Below are 17,189 nucleotides of genomic sequence, written 5' to 3' on the forward strand. Positions count from 1 at the left end.
ATATATTACTGAATGTACGTATATTCTATTTGTCTACGCACAACAAAGTTCAATTCATAATTCCTTGTATCCGTTTCACACTTCCGTATCAACATCACTTCTTAGATGAGTCCATATACTGCAGAATGATACAATAGCACAATGTCACCATACACAATTGTGAAATTCGCTACAATAAACCAATGAATGGTATAGCAAAGCTAATATAATTAAATAACAGAATAGTACAACTCAGTGTTATAATGTGTGTTTATCATTCAAAACAGTAACACCACACGGGATGGAATCTTTGTTCACATATATTTTATAACATTTTGAAGTACATTAAGTACATTTTAGAAATAGAAGCTACAGTTTATAAAACCTTTCCAGCAGAAATCATTGATGGGCCAGCATCAGCCGTTTTTCTCTAGCAGACAGGTCTATTTTCTATATAAAAAAAAAAGAAAAGAAGAATACGAAACAAAAACAAGTCGCTACATTATTTTGTCCTGCGCTACCTTTATATTCCCATGAAAGCACCAGCTGTCTGCATCTCTTGTCTTTTTATAAAATATAAATTATTGAAAAATATTCAAATGTTTGTGAACTAAATACAATAAAAATGATCTCATAACAAAAATACAGAGACACTATAAAATATACAAAAAGAAAGAAAAAAAAAAAAACACATCCAAAAAACAAACAAAAAGTTTTCCTTCTAAATCCATTCTGAGATATGCATATGTAACAAACTACCGGTGTGTGTGTGTGTGTACACACACACACACCAGCCTGACTAAAGTTCATTAATACATAAGACCTGCAGTAGATTGTAATCTGTGACATTGAACAATAGAATATTTTCCTGACAAAATAACATTTTAAAATACCTACATTTTCGATAACAGAATGTTGTCTTTTAGCACATTAATCTTGGGACGCCAGACATACAGATGTTATGACCTTGTGTGTGTGTGTGTGTGTGTGTGTGTGGAGGGGGGGCGGCATTGACAACCATTACAACCTCTCTAATATAAAACATTGACAGAAAAAAATAACCTGAACAAAACAAAGATAACAGTGTTTTGGAAACCTTGACATCAACATGCGGAGCAGAATGAAAGTCCTGTGCAGCCTATTACTAATTCGTTTCTCTAATGACGAGCATGGGCGATGGGTTTGTGAGTCAGTGCTTGAGGAAGTCCGTTACCAATCAAACATAATGGACATATTCAGCACCTCTTCACTCAGTGTTGGTGGTGGTGGGGGGGGGGGACCCGGACCAGCGAAGGCATTTCTCTTGCGTGCTTTCCAACACATTAACAACAACAAAAAATCAAATCAAAACGCTTTCCAAAATAAAAAGTGTGAGAAAGTTCGGATCCACCCACCCACCCATCTTCTGACATTGTGGACGTACGGTACGCGAAGCACAGCGGCCAAAGACCTCACAAGGGTTTTGGTTATTATTCCTGCTTTGTCTCTCTGTTTATTTGTGTACTCTGGGTCTCAATAAAAGCGTTATGAAATACAATCTGTACAAATAGACATTTAAAAAGTTATTTTCAACCGAAATGGGTACACATTCAGCCACTGTAAACAATAACATTGTATTCCTAAAAAAAAAACTAAAAAAAAAAAAACGATATTCCACTTTTGGGCATTTCCCATAAGGCCGGTGTGCAGCCACCGTTTTCCCACGAAAAAAAAAAAAGGAAACCGCTGCCAATTTGGTTCAATGCAACCAGGGCAGCTGCACAGGTATGGGTGGAACCGGACACGAGTTACTCACTATGAACTGAATATTGGTTGGCTCATAGGCGAGTAAAACACCAAACACTCACAAAAAAATGAAATACAAATGTCTGCCACTAGTCTTACATGCCTCTATTTGCAATGAGTTTTTTAACCACGCAGCTCCAACCTGCCTCACTTCAAGTCTTTCTTAATCACACCTGCAGTGTCCACGCCTTCATCTTTCTCACCAAACTTCCGTCTCTCTCTGATCAACCTTCATTCTTTTTTTTTTTTTATCTATCTATTGCCTGTCCCTTTTTTTCCTACACTGTACCTCCACACTTGCATACTGCAGCTGCGTGACCCAAAATGTACGGCATAGGAGAAGAAAAGAAGAAAAAGAAATTCTGATACTCAGGAATTGTTTTGTGTAAAATCAATCCCTCAACTATTTCATATGTGATTGTAATGTACAGACAGACAGACAGGCAGACAGACAGGAGAGTATTCAAACACGTCTAAAGCAACACGGACAGTGAACCGACAAATTATGCATCTAATCTGCACATTAAAAACAACTCTTCTTACCAAAGACTCCTGAATTCCCCCACGTGGATTGTCTACAGTTTGCTAATACTGGTGGTATATGCAAAAAAAAAAAAAAAAAAAGCACAAGTTTCACAATATGTGTCTCGAACAAGGTGTTTTACACGTAAGTACAAAATAAAATAAAATAAAAAGGTGAACGCGTCAGTTTCAAAAGCAACGGCTACTTTCAGTCGTCTGTCTATCGAAAGCTCTCGGTATGAGTAATCTCACCGTGTCCTCAAACCCTCCGAAAAGCACAGGGTGTCCGTCGTGTTGCCTGATCACAAATCAGCACACAGTTCAAAAGGCTCCCTGGAGAGCCCAACGGATGATACTCGGCATCAAATGTTTTGGTTCCACTGCGGTACCGCCGTTGACGACGCAAGAAAAATACTCCGATATGAGCCCGGTAGGTTTACATCGGGTGACATCAATAATATAATACTGGCGCTCCTCAAACAAACAAATTAAAAAAACAACACTTTTTGGTCCAAGCTGAATATTTTCTTTTGCCAATGAGAGACACTTGAGCATGTATGTATACAAGTCATTATACCTTCCTTAGTTTGGTTTTTACTTTTTTATTTTTTTTGGCAACCCTTCTTTCTCTCTCTCTCTCTCTCTCCCTTTCTTCGCGGGAACCTTCTGCCAGCTCTCTCTCCCCCCCCCCCCCCCCCCCTGACAATGAAATGAATCTTATTATTTTCTCTCTCAGTTATCTCGGGGGTTTCTGTCTCGGTCGTCCCGTCTCCCCGCTGTGCTACTGAGGCCGAACGCAACCTGAACTCTACCCGATAGTGCGCCATCTGCTTTGAGCTGCTAAATAATACAGGTACATAACCATACACTCGCACGCGCTCACACACACACACACACACACACACACACACACACACACGCGCGCACAGACATCTCCGATGCAACAGGGTATGAATACAGGCTTTTTGGCTTTGTGCCTTATTTTTTTTTTTTTTTTTTTTTTTTTTTAAACACGGTCTGAGAGACAGAAACTTGAAGTTGATAAAGACCACAGTTAAGTCATTAAAAACATTTTTTTTTTTTTGGTCCTCAAAAAGAAAAAGAAAAAGAAAAAACGGTTTACCCGACTATCAAAATAGTTAAGACCACTTCATGAGCCCCCCCCCCCCACAGTCCACGTGTCTGCTAAACCTTCGTCTTCGCGTCCCCGTTCCGTCTTCGCTCTCACTCGTCCGTATCGGGCTTTACGTCCAACATCGCATGGAGCTCCTCGGGAGTGTAGCCCAGCAGGCTTTTTAAGTCACAGACAAAGCGGTACACGTAGCGCTTCCCCGATGTCTTGTGGATGATGTTCTTGTCGTAGTAGTAGCGTAGTCCACGGCTCAGCTTCTCGTAGTTCATCTTGGGCTTGTTTTTCCTCTTGCCCCACCTCCGAGCAACCTAGAGCGATGCAAGAAATAAGACGATATAATACACGTGTAACAAATGCCTTCAAATCAGGAGGCAAACTTTTTTTTTCATATGGTCATCTCTGAGAATGTATTCATTGACATTTCCACCGATGCAAAACAAGGCCCGCTAAAAGGTTTTTAGAAAAGGCAGCGGACATCTTGTTCATCTGGCCAACTGCTTAGGACCTCCCAGCACGCGTACCAGAGACCGGCGGGGTCACGACCTCTCACCTCATCTGGGTCAGAAAGCTTGAACTCCCAGCCGTCGCCTGTCCAGCTGATGAAGGACTGGCAAGACTTGTCGGTCAGAAGCTCCAGGAGAAACTGCCACAGCTGGATGGGGCCGCTGCCTGCAGGACAGATGGGGGGGAGGAGGGGGGGGGGGGAGGGGGGGGGCGGAGAAAGTGTGCATTAAAAAACAAGCTGTTTACACTGAGGAGACACAGGACCTAAACAAAATAAGGCTAAAGATACGAAGACCCAGACTAAATGCTCAAGTGCTGTAGTCCTATTATTAGTTCAAACGCTCCAAGTACCGTATTGTAGATAATAATAATAATAATAATACATGGCATATATGGAGTGGGAAGAGGAAGAGTTTACAAAAAGTGAGACACATCGCATAAAACAACCAACGTCTATATTCTGTTAATGCACTGCAAGGAGAAAAGTGAAAAGGTGTCGCGACAGTTTATACTCGGGCCCGTTGCATGATGTATGTGTTAAATATGCACGCCAATTATTCACTTGAAGAGGGACAAAGTAAACCTTCTAATGTGGGTCAGACTTGGAGTACAGCAGTGGAACTAAATGTCCTCCTCAATACAACAGTCCCTTTCATTATGCATTCCCTTGTCTGGCACTATGTGAATCTACAGTCTGTGTCTGTAGGAGTTCCATACGGATGAAATCACTAGTTTAAAAATAAGAGAGGGCTGCCTTGGAGACTCCAGCTACACATCTCAGGGATTTGAATGCAGACGGCGTGGAAGAAAGAGAGGATTCATGAGTAAAAAGTAAGATAATAACCGGTTCAAAGTGAACTTTAGCGCTATTGCAACAGCTTCTTAGATATCGTGGAGAAAGCAGAACAAAAAAATAACCCCTGCCACCCCCCCCCCCCCCCCAAAAAAAAGGTCTTGTTTCTGAACTAGATACAAGGCTGCTCTGCACTTTGATCTTGTGGTTTTTCAGCACACTCAACCACCCACTTTTGAGGCTCGCAAGTTGAAATCACACCTGCTTGTGTGCAGCACACCGCCTCAGCAAAATGTAAGCTACGCAAAAAAAGTCCCCTCTCAGAAAAAAAACAAAACAAAATGTGCCCTTACACGACGCGAACAAAATGCTTTTAGGGGAAACGAGACGTGTGGGGCTGAACGCGTTACAAAACGGTGAGGATTCGGAGAGAGCGAGAAGGTGCACGACAAAACGGGACCCAGCCGAGACTTTGGGAAATAAAAATACAAATTTTTTAAAAAAGCGGCCGCGCAACACACTGAGCCTCTTTGAGACGGAAAGCGTCGCCTCGCATTCTAAAAGTCTGCTACTGTAACAGCGAGCCCACATAAGGGGGACCTCTTTGTGCCAGAATGGAGGCGACCCTTTTGACAAAAAGAGAAAAAAAACGGTCCAAAAATATGTACAATGGGCCTCATTGAAAAAGCATAGTGTGGCAAAAAGGGTGTGGGGGTGTGGGCCGACCCAGTAAAGTGTCGGACCCGAGGTTTGATAAATGAGTCTAAAAAGGGAGTAATGTATGGATCAGGCGAAGTGTCACGGTACAGAATGTGGGTGAGGGCTGCCTGATGTTACTGTAGACAGAGGTGCAAATGGCAAATTGTCACAGGAAACCAGCTGAGATGACAACTGGAGCTTCACTTATCTCTCCGCGGCCTTATCGGCACGCGCTGTCAAGTGTCACCTGTCACCCCCCCCGTGACTGGTGCAGGAAGCCGAGCAGAGCAAGCATCAATTTGGAGTCGTACAATTTTTTTTTTTCTCTCTCTCTCTCTCTCTCTCTCTCTCTCTCTCTCTTGCAAGCTCCTTCTTTCTTCCTGTATTTCTTCATCCACCCACGCGTATGTGCATGGGCACGCACACACACACAAAGCTTCCATCTTTGAAGGACTACACTCTTTATGCGCCGCGCTTAATAACAGCTTGGACTGCAGGCATTTTTCTCTTTCAGGAAAATTTGAGTATTTTACTGTGATTTTCTTTTCTTTTTCGTCTTTCTTCCTCCACCCCCCCCCCCCCCCCCCCCCCCCTCCCCATCTTGTAAAAGCTCAGAGGAAGCACATTCTGCTCCGTGCGAGTACATTACTATGCATTAGGCTGCGAACGCTTGCCAGGCTTTCACACATGAGCTCTTTGGAGTCATCTATACCGTCGTGACTACTGATACATGTCAGACGTCGAGATCGGAGCGGTAAATGGAGCCACGGAGCACATTGGAAAATGTTTTTTAAAAAAAAGAAAAGATATTTCCCCCATGCTCAGGTTTACATTTTGATAGGATACAAATGATTGACAATGCTTATTTCATAATAGGAGAATGTCGTCACAGCTCGTTTACAAAAAACTCCTCATCAAATTAACACAAATCTAGAAGGTCTATACGAATCTCTGACTTCATCGGCTGATGCATCATATTCATTATTATTCTTTTTTCTTCAGATTTCTGGTTCTGACCACTTGAAGCAACGCATCCTTTAACCGTGTCCTACGCCTCGTCATTTGATTACATGTGCATTACGACATCTTTCCAAGATCACAAAGGAATGAATGACTAATTGTCCTGTCAGCGTCTTTTGAACTAATAACCGTACGGATGACAAATTAACTTATGCATACCAACGTTTTTAGGACAGCCTGTTGTGATCTGATGTATGCATTGTTAAGGACATCGAGACATCTTCTTTGATTTCCCCCTTTTTCCCCCCAATGCTGGCAATCCTGCAGCCTTGCGACTACAATCTAAACATGGCACAATCCAATTTTACACAGCAGGTCTTGAACTATACCCCCGACGGTTTAAATATGTATGTTCTTGTGCAACACATGATTTGGAGTGAACTGTTAAAAGTAGGTTTTTTTACGCCCCTTCTTCAGATCAAAAGCCATGACGGGTGCTGAAACTGTGCACTTGGCAGTTACTTCCACGTCTTATTGAACTTGGAGAACATACGTCAGCCACTTTGAGCACATACGAAGAAGCCTTCGTGAGATGAAGAGATATATATTTCTTTCTCTCTCCGCAGGCATAATTTCTATGTTTCGCCGGCGTTGCTAGGACGACCTGGAAGAAATAGGTTGAGATGCGGGCTGCCGATAACAAGGAGGTGGATGAGAAGTGAAGACAGAACAAAAGAGTGAGAGAGAGCGAGAGAGTTGAAAAAAAAGAAAAAAGAAAGAAGGTACGAGCAGAATCTGTTTTGCTTCCTGTAATGTGCATGTATTTATTTCTTCTGGTCTAAAAGCAGTCCATTAAGGCACCTCCACATCTGGGGGCAGAGCATGTGTGTTACAGCTGCAGTCAATATTCATCCTTAAAAACTGGTGGCAAAAACTACATTTCTTTTTATGCATTGAGAATACTTTTTAACCAAATTACATGGTAAACGATTGAACGCTAATATTATCTTTTACTGTAACTAAAGTCACACGATTGAACAATAATAAGATGATGATCTAAACATGAATAATATAGTTCCATATTCCATTTACGCGTGGCCGTATCACAACCCTGGGATCCTAAATGGAACAGAGCTTTGATTCATTTCATTGGTTACCCTGTAATTTCCCTGCTGTGACATTTAAAAAAAAAAATGTCTGCTGTAAAACGGTCTGTAAAAAGCTGCAGCACTTTTCGAGACAGGAACCTATATATATATATATATATATATATATATATAAAAGGATAAGTGTATAAACTATGACCCATAGACGTCTCTTACCGGTGTAGCCTGCCAGTGCTGCCGCTGGGATGACGGGTTTATCCTTGCTGAGGTCTGAGCGCTCCCTCACATAGTCTTTGAAAGTGCCCTTGGGCTTGTGGCTGTGCAAGGCGGTGGGGTAGTCTTCCGAGTCGAAGCTGTCGTACGACGGTACCCGCTGCAGGCTGCTGAACGAGGACTGGCTGCTCCACGACTGGGTCAATCGGTCGCAGCTCTCGAAGCTCTCGATGCTCTCGAAGGAGTCCTGGCCACCGAGCTTACCTACGAGGGAAATGGATCGAGAAGAGGGGGAAATTAGAAATTGCTACAGGAGGTTTCAAAACGTGTACATTTTATAGCAAGTCTGGAAAAAATAAAAGCCGGAATTTGTACAATGTAAGACTCCTTCCCCTGCTTTTCCTTTCGGACATTTCTAAGAATAGATGCGTCGCTGTTTTTGTGATGAACGCATCAGAATCCTAATTGATCGTACAAGTTTTCCTGTTGTCATAATCAGTAAATCCTGCTCCCTCTCACTGCGCTGCATTGTTCCGTGCGGTTTGACTTCAAATGGAAGACAATCGCGCAAATTACGTGATCGGCGTTGCTATTTTTAGCCTTGGGAAAGAAATAAGAGGAGCCGTCCAATGACGAGTCATTATCGAATGACAGATAACGCAGGCCCCCGCCCCCATTCATTAAGGCCCCGAAATCTTCAACTGCTTAAATTGAAGCCACATGTGGATATCTGCGGCGCTACGAAAATACTTTCCCACGTTGGGGGAGCACAACGCAACGCCGGAAAGCTAAGTGTGATGCATGAGGAGCGGACCTCATACCTTGTAGGCAAATGCAGGAGGATCGCATAGTGTGCAAGGCACAAGCTGTTCATTTATACAGCTGGGGATTTGTGAGAAGAAAATCAGAGCTTTATGGCTAATGATGTAAAACCCCCGACTGCTGATTCCTCTGTAAACGATCACTGGGAGAGAAAAAAAAGAAAACGAGCCTTCGCATTCAGCAAAGCAAACAAGTCTGATGAGAAAACCCCGCGCTCGCTGGCCGAGGATGACACCTCTATCTCCTTACCTAGAAGTCGAGGGAATAGAGGCCGGGCAGAAACGAGAAAAAAAAAAAAACCTGCTTGAAGGTTACACCACTTGAACTGTTACTTACATAAAAGGACGGGAGGCAAGAAGAGAACACGCTGTGGCTTTGGTTCGTGTATCACACTGACAAAAACAATAGAGTTGTTTTTTTTCCTTTCCCAGTCTAGAGTGTTTGAGGCAGGTTTGCTTTAAACCACAAACCAACCAGAGGGGCCTGCTTTTCTTCTCTTCCAATACATGCACGCTGATGCGGCGCGACAAGTTTACGGTCGCCTCAGCACAATCGCACGCACGCACACAACCCACAGAAAATAAGAACACTTGCACGCACTCGCACACATTTATCACAACGCTCGATCCAAACTAAAAAGTGTTTGCGCGGTGCTCTGCTTAAAACGGTAAAAGTATCTAGCCCCTCACCTCTGCTAAGGCGTCCCACGCACATGTTGTCGGGGGACACCACCTCCTGCTTGACGGTGAAGTAGTCCCCTTGCAGCGGGTTGAGGGGCGTGTCCCGGAGGATGACAGCGGGGTATTCACTCTCGTACTTGAGCGTCAGCAGTTCCTCCGAGCTGATGGGATGGAGTGTCTGGTAGGACTCCGTGATGAAGCCGGGCTCTGAGTATTCAGAAGGAGGGACACATTGAGCATGCTCAACACCGTAGCCTGGAGAGACAAAGGGAAATGAGTATGGATAGGAAGCGGAGACGGAGAGCAAGGAGATCAATCTTAGAGGAGCCCGGTCATAATTCTGCTGAACTGCCGGCTAAACGCTTCGTGTGTGTGAATAGTCCGTAACAAAACACAGCCCCGAGTACATCGGATGAGTCTTGTACGGGTAAGATGATTGATCATACGAGGAACTAACTTATAGTGGTGCAATATCAATTCATGCCTCGGGCTAAACTGGATTTTGAAAATGTAAATCAGATTCCCCATACTCTTTTCCTCACAATACTAAACCACTCCTCTTTTTCTTTCCCATTCATATGGAACCGGTCTTGTGACGAGTACTTACTGACAAAGTAGTCTGAGGTATAACGGGATTCCTGGAAGTTGGAGGTCAGTCCATTGATGGGGTAATGCTTTGCATCCTCTTCATGAAAAATAGATAAGAGAACGAGCGTCAGTGACCTCGCCATTGATTTTCATGCATTGTGTAACTGCATCCAGCATTCTAAAAAATTAATGACCCGAGCTAAATTGCGTCTCCCCGTTTGGCTCCTGTTACTACAGCAAAATGCCAACAGTGTCCTCAATTGGTGCGAGCAGCGGTATCGCCGTGTGTGGTGAGAGATTGCTCACACACTGGACGTGGCCTTTACCTTTCTGAAGCATTTCTAGATGTTCCCAAAGGATGTCGCCCACGAAGTCCGGTGCCAAGTCCAGGAAACGCTCCTTCCCCATCGCACACAGGTTGGCCCCGTTCATGCAGAACTTGTCAAAGTCGACGTTCTTCAGACTGAACTCGTTCACCGTCCACGTCAGCCACGCGGCCACGTGGTTTTCCGTCCACTGTCTGGGATCTGTGAAGGGGGAGAGGGGGGGTGGGGGGTGTTACAATAGGTGATTGTTTTATATTAACCGTTTGAATGCAGCATTTTGTGCAATTTGCTGAATCCTTGGGTTAAAAGTGCAGGTACACAGCAGTGTTGGTGACAAGCCAAAAAGCATAGTTTTCAGATATGGTCCCGATTACTTAAGACAGACGCTGGGAGTCCAGCTCTTCCCGAACGGCATGAAGAGAGAGGCTCTGTGGTCGGCTTCCAGTAAAGAAGCTAAGTCATTACTTCACTGTCTGTCTCTGTGTCTTGACTCTCTGGATGCTGCAGTCAGACAGTCTGCCTGGACGAATACGTCTGTAATATAAGGCCATTTCTGGAATAACTGGGTGTCTCCTTGTTTTCAGGCCTTCGAAGAGACGCCTCCACCGAATGATCTAAAGCAGGCCATAATGAGCTCCGATCTCGTGAAAGTGCACGTCTCACCAAAAGACCAGAGGGAGGTTCCGAGGGCTCATGCGTTCACCTTCCCAGGTGACAAACGTTAACGGGGGCTAATAAGAACACAAGCAGCCGACAGCTTTACCTTTGGGAATACCCAGCCGCTGCTGTTCCTTAGTGAAGCCGCTGAAGGTGGCCTTCAGGGCCTGTGACATCATCTCTTTACTTCCTGGAGTCAGCAGGGGGACGTCTCCACACTCGGGATCTGCAGAGCACAAATTCATAAAAAGAAAATTGATTAGGTGATTATTGCAAATACAAATATGCTAATATCATATTCTGCTTTAATTATCATCGACAACTGCCAATGCAGCCTGTGTTATAGTTCATGCCGAGAAAGCTTACATGGTGAGACTTGTTAAGTGTGTCTCAGTTAGATATTAGCACAGACACACACACACACACACACACACACACACACACACACACACACACACCAGACCGTGATCAACAACATGGCTAAACAATTACATCCCGTCTAGACAGACAGCGTCTCTGCACCAGACCCAATCTATTTAAACAAGACCTGTCACACCGTGGCATCTGAACTGTTTACAAACAGAGTTCTGCACTGCAGATGCACTATTTGTTGCACATGTGCATGTTTCGGAAAGGCTGCCGTGGGATAGTTGAAATAACGTTTGACAGAATTTACAGTGGTACACGATGAGTCGGGACGATTCAGAGAATGGCTTCAACCACTTTGTGTTTTTCTTTTGGAGTCATGAGGTAAATATGACTCATCTTGCACTCTGCAATAAAATAAAAACACACACACGTTTACTTGCAAACACTAAACAGCTCTCCTACTCGCACATCCCGGGTGGGAGCGCCGCACTCGCTGCCCATCAACGACACCGTGACCCCCCGCTAGCCCTCCTACCATGCTGCCCTCACACAGTGGGCCTACTGTCACGGGACCAAGCATGGGGGTCAAACCTTCGGAGAGGTCATGGGTCGAGGGATGAGGTGATGATGTCACCGCGGCTGCTGGCGGGGGGCCAGGAGAGTTTGCGGGGTGTGGGTCTGTCTCGAGGGTCTCGGTCACACACTGGGCTTACTGTTCTCTGCTCACAGCCAGTGGGCACCCAGTGCGGAACAGAGCTCCCTTTGATGGCTTTAAACAGTGCCTGATGACTCGCACTCATCTAATTAGATTGAAAAGTCTGCAGAAAAAAAAAAGTGTGGGATGAGAGGGCAAAGCAGGGGAGAAGGGGAAAGACCCCCGGGCCACCAACACTAGAATAGACTGCTAAAAACTAATCTGGCAAAGACTCAACAAATGACTTGTAAATAGACATAAAAAGGCCCTTATAGAGTTCCAATTAGCTGACATGCCTCATTCAATCTGCAAAGCGCCCACACTCATTTACACAACAAAGACAGACGTATGTCACGATCTGTTTGAATCTTGTCCAATCAACTTCAGCAGGTTAAGGTGCATAAAAGAATATAACAAAATCAAGTGTTCAATTGAGCTTTGATTTCTTTTTTTAAATGCATGTCTTTCTCTTTAGCTCGCCCCTCCGGTCGGTCTCCATTGTGTGTCAATTAAGAAATCGTGAACAAAAACAGATTTACAGAAGTCTTTGCTTGAAGGCGAATGAGGAGGGGAGAGTCGTGTCACTCCTCTCGCTGCGACGCCATTCGTCCAGCCCAGATGTTTCTGGCATCTCTCGCTGGCTGGCGGTTTTTATCTGCCGGCAGTACACTGGGGCAACATACAGTTCATGCTTGTTTTCACCACTCGCTGACGTCTCGACCTCGACTGGAATGCGCCGCAGCTGTCCCTCCTTTGCCCGATGCAACCAATGGCTGTCTGGCTGTTTGTAAAAATGTTCCCTTCTCTACTCTATGAAGAAAGAAGCCTTGCAACAGGCCGGGGACAGAGGACAGACAAAAGCTTCTTCGTGTGATTCAATTAGGCGTGCAATAATACATTGCTGTACGTTACTCTGTCAGTGAACAGAAAGTCGTTCTTCTACCTTGTGTTTTTGTTTACTTCCGACTTGAAAGAATACTGTTTTACAGCCTTATTTAAGACCCACAGTTGAACTATTGTCAAAAAAAACGAACAGTTTCACAAGACCTGAGCGAGCTGTCTTAATGCACAAGTTGCTCGTGACAGCCGAGTTGTGTGTGGGCCTCTGCTGAGCTCACGTGTTGTTTTTTTTTTTTTTTAAGTATTCTTGGTAGTGCAAAAATGTATATGCTGCAAACGGCTGCAAGCTGAGATGGGACCGGGGCTCAGACAAGTCTGCGCTTTGATGTGAAGGCAGGGGCCAAATGTGGCGGTTTATTTAAGCTGGATCGAGCAGAGTTTGTCTGCACTTTCGAACCGCTCGCGCCCCTCCCTCTCCATCCCTTTTATCCACCCCAACCCCAGCCCCCAGCCTGTGCAGGCCACACAGACTTGAACCCACTTTAGCACTAAATCCTCCATCAAAAGACACTCAACACCATCGTGCATGAGGACTACCATTAGGCACTCTGGAAGGAGAGAAATATTGGAACCATGATTATAGGAGCAAATTAAAATGTGAACTGCAATGTGTGCGTTTTCTTTTTGTTCTTACAATTTGAAGGACTTGTTTCTTCTATTTGAAATGGGATTTCTGTTTAATTTGTATTTGTATTTTTGTGAATCGAAAATCATAAAAACATGAAGCCGAGGACACCGGCGGGAGATGAAAGGAGAAACAGAAGAGCGAAGAGTGCAGCGGCCTCCACGGTGAGTGATCCATGTGAAAGTTATCTGCGGCAGGGCTAATGTACAGTGTGCGTCCATTAGCGAGAGAGGCGAGCTCGGATCGAGACGATCTTTTAGTAAATGATGAAGTCCTGATAGGATTTCAATGCCTGCGAGTCCCATTAGATACAGAATGGTCAGTATGTACTGAGAGTTAGAGCATCCACAAGTCGTCACTTTCCACATTAGACGGTGCGGGTCTGTCCACAAAATGAGTTCCATCCACTTAGCTGGGGAAATGTGGGCGTGGGTGTAAATCACATGCAACATTATGGCATTTCGCTAACAACTAACACGAGTAAGGAAAAAAAAAAAAAAGATCGTCTGGAGAGAAAAAGTACGAAATGACACCAATTGCTACTAATGATGTAGAGGGAATAATAAGTCCATCTATTCTAAGAATCGCTGATGAAGTGAGACTAATGTTTAGTCTGGATGTACAGTAAAAGGTATTGATTAGCTACTCCCCCTTGGCATGATGTGAGTAATGGACGGGCTGCTGAGTGCGACGACCATATTCTCCCCAAAGAATTCTCCCCGACAAGCTGTGCACCGGCCTGCTCATGTGACCGAGCCCCAACCCAACCTTAGACCGGGGTTCTGTTCGGCCGTTAAACTGACACACACACACACACACACAAAAAAACAAATTAGCAGCCTTCTGTGTTGTGTGTGTTTGAAATTGGGATTTTTCTTTTTTTTTGCGGCTGGGGCCAAAGTCTACGGAGCCGGAACAGACGGGGCTGGGCTGGGCTGGGCAGGGCTGGGGAAGATCCCGGGTGGGTGAGGGAAGACTGAGTACGGGAAGGGAGAGGGGTGGGGGGGGGGGGGGGGGGGGATGAGTCACCGGCCTGTAATATGAGCCCATCACAGGACAAGAGAACCGGGGGTGGGCACAGTGGGGGGGGGGGGGGGGGAGAGAGAGAGAGAGAGAGAGCGACAGAAGAATGAATGGGAGGTCTCATAATGCCCCCTCTCTTCTGCTCGTCCCTGGAGTGACATCACAGTGGGATCGGTGCCATCTCCCAGCCTCTGGCGGAGACTCGGTTCATTCATAAAGCCTGGACTGCTGCCTCCGCTCAGAGTGATGCAATGATACAAGCGGAGCAGGCAACCAGACCCAACAAACGGGGGACAATATGCTTCCTATCATGCCTTTGAGCTATAAATAGACCCGCGGAGTTCGTCCAATGGGTGGTAGTGCTTTGACGTGAGGAAGAGAGAGTCGTCTGTAAACAGAGAAATAAATAAAAACGGAGGATGACATCTGAAAGGCTAATCAAGGCAATTTAGGGTCAAATCTTCATTTAATGTATATCAGTCATGTCTCCCTCTTTAAGCCCTTCTGTAGCCGAGAGTATGGTGGCCTTATTTATCAGCAGGAGAGTCCATTTCCGGGGGCTAAGTTGCCACTTCCTGTGGGAAGTGAGGTGAGTTGTGGGTTCAGGTGAGGGTCATACCGTTCCTGAATTACATGCAAACAGGTAGGCATCAGCAAGGGTCATGACGCGGGGCAGGGGAAAAGAAAAAAGGTCTTGGCTACTCGCCAAGGGCTTATAATCGCCTCTTTAAAAGCGGCCCAGTCTATCCACATCAGACCAGAGGTGGCAGCGGTATCTGAGAGGGCCTTTGATGGAGAGCCGTATCTGGACCCCTGGTCTGAGAACGCAGGGTCATAAACCCGGCCAACATGAAGGGGGCCCATTCAGTGCCACGGGGTGATAAAGTTGCGGCTGAGGGGCTGCAGTGGAACGAGAGGAGGGGTGGCTGTCTGGCTTTGAGAGGGCCGCTTGTTCGGGTCCACTGTTTAGATTTCCATCTCAATGGCGATGACCAGAAGTATATGTACTGGCCGGGCTCAAACCGAGGTGAAGAATCCAGACCAGAAAACCTAGAAGATATCCTTTGCGCAAAACAGCGGGCCCATCCCGCCATCGCAGACAACAGTGCTGAAACACTGGTTTTATTCTTAGGCCTCCACCACTGGCTTCTGGCTGCCCTCTTGAAGCGCAAGCCTGCGGTGGTGGTGTAAGGCAGCTTGTACGGCTACTGCTGTCATCTGTCTTTGGCCATGAAACCAGAGTTGTCCAGGATCATCACCACCACAGACATATCGGCTACTGAAGCAGACAATAAGTGAGACTAATACCCCGTAGCTGCCTTGCCGTCTTTCTTTATCCCACTCCCTCCATCTCTGAAATCATATTAGCCTATGATGTGAAAGTGCATTAACTCTACTGTTTATGCCAAAGTCTCAGCGCTTGCTATGACATTACGTCTGAGTTTGAAATGATACGCGCCATCAGCAACAGACGCTGATCTTACTTTTGCTAAAAGCTTGGTGGAACTTCTCTCCTTTTCCACAGAACGACGAAGGGGACCGAGACGCAGAGATTTGAGCCGGATTTGGCTCCTTGGCTACGAGAGGTTGTTGCTCTGTGATCTTCAACAGTGTGAAAAGGCCTGTTTTCTTTCTATTTTTATTAAGTTGCGCCTCAAGTATTAAAAAAGGTTGAGCAACAGTCATGCACAACATCAGATTGCACAACCTCGAAGTTCTCTATTAATTTTAAAAAGGCAACCTAATACCCAGCTAAAACCCAGCGTGCACTAAAATAGTACACAGACAGCAGAGATCTCACACAATGTTATAGTTTTCCATAACATCCATAGATGTTAACTCTTCATAATGAAAGCTCTACTTGTGCTTTAGCCATCAGCGTTATGCCATAGGGGTGAGAAAGGGGAACCGGGGGAGTGCAGGTGGTGCTAGCCGAGCTACGTCCAGGCTAGCTTCTCCGTCCCCGTTGTAAACAGACAGTGGATGCTCTGGAGGAACTGTTTAGGCGTTGGACCAAACACACAACGTATCTGACAAACAGTTTACTCTCCGCGTTGCATTTTGGGTTTTTATTTCCACAAAACATGGTGCGTGCCTCACTTTTTCATCCAAACCGGTACATTCGCCAAATAGTTTCCTGATGAAATTGTGTATCGTGTGGGACGGCATACCGCCACACACAAACACACACACACACACACACACACATTGATGGAACCGTTTTGCCACTCGACCAATCTTTTTGTGCAACACATACGCATGTAACTCTTGTAGTGGCTGGCTCTGATTATACATATAAGAGCCGGTTGCTTGTTTGAAGGCAAGCTATGGGCGACAGATGGATACTTGATAAATAAATTCCCCCCAGACCGCAGTGTTTTCATGTTGCGTGCCTCACATTCCACCTCTGTTTTACAATCACTAATGTGCTTCTCACAGCTTTCTTGTTTTCCTCTAATGCGACCAAAAATGACTTGTGGTCTCAGTGGCAAAATGGTTTCGGCTCAGGATGAAGGATTATATACATTTCTATTTTAAGCTCAGCGTAGACTCCATGGTTAATTGGAGCATAAAACATGAAACATCTGGCCACACCTCTTTTTCCTTTATCTCATTTAAGATATGGTTATTTTTTCATGATGCTGTGAAACACCTTTGGCTTACTTGCCTGCTTAAAAAGATGTAAAACCACAGCGTGATAACTGGAAAGTTACACGTCATGAGTTTCGCAATAAGATGGAAGTTATTTCCTAAACATGCGCTTTTTTTATTGCAGATGTGTTAACTCACAATCAACTTGTTTTCTCCATCT

At 45.2% G+C, this 17,189-nt stretch overlaps 1 protein-coding gene across 3 annotated transcripts in view; it reads right to left on the reverse strand.

The window, feature by feature from the left end:
* Positions 1 to 285: 285 nt before the first annotated feature.
* Positions 286 to 17,189, reverse strand: part of ets1 (v-ets avian erythroblastosis virus E26 oncogene homolog 1) — a 34,640-nt gene continuing 17,736 nt past the window's right edge. For 2 of the 3 annotated variants that reach the window (XM_034547785.1, XM_034547787.1), the window contains 7 exons: positions 10,873 to 10,992; positions 10,110 to 10,310; positions 9,803 to 9,880; positions 9,205 to 9,450; positions 7,697 to 7,957; positions 3,969 to 4,087; positions 286 to 3,726 (listed from right to left, as the gene is read on the reverse strand). In XM_034547785.1, coding sequence (XP_034403676.1) covers positions 3,511 to 3,726; positions 3,969 to 4,087; positions 7,697 to 7,957; positions 9,205 to 9,450; positions 9,803 to 9,880; positions 10,110 to 10,310; positions 10,873 to 10,992 — 1,241 coding nt within the window. In that variant the 3' untranslated portion in view covers positions 286 to 3,510. The remainder of the gene's footprint in view (positions 3,727 to 3,968; positions 4,088 to 7,696; positions 7,958 to 9,204; positions 9,451 to 9,802; positions 9,881 to 10,109; positions 10,311 to 10,872; positions 10,993 to 17,189) is intronic. The other variant, XM_034547786.1, reaches the window with a different exon arrangement.

Source organism: Cyclopterus lumpus, chromosome 13 (genome assembly GCF_009769545.1).
Source record: "Cyclopterus lumpus isolate fCycLum1 chromosome 13, fCycLum1.pri, whole genome shotgun sequence".
In the NCBI taxonomy this organism is placed as follows: Eukaryota; Metazoa; Chordata; class Actinopteri; order Perciformes; family Cyclopteridae; genus Cyclopterus; species Cyclopterus lumpus.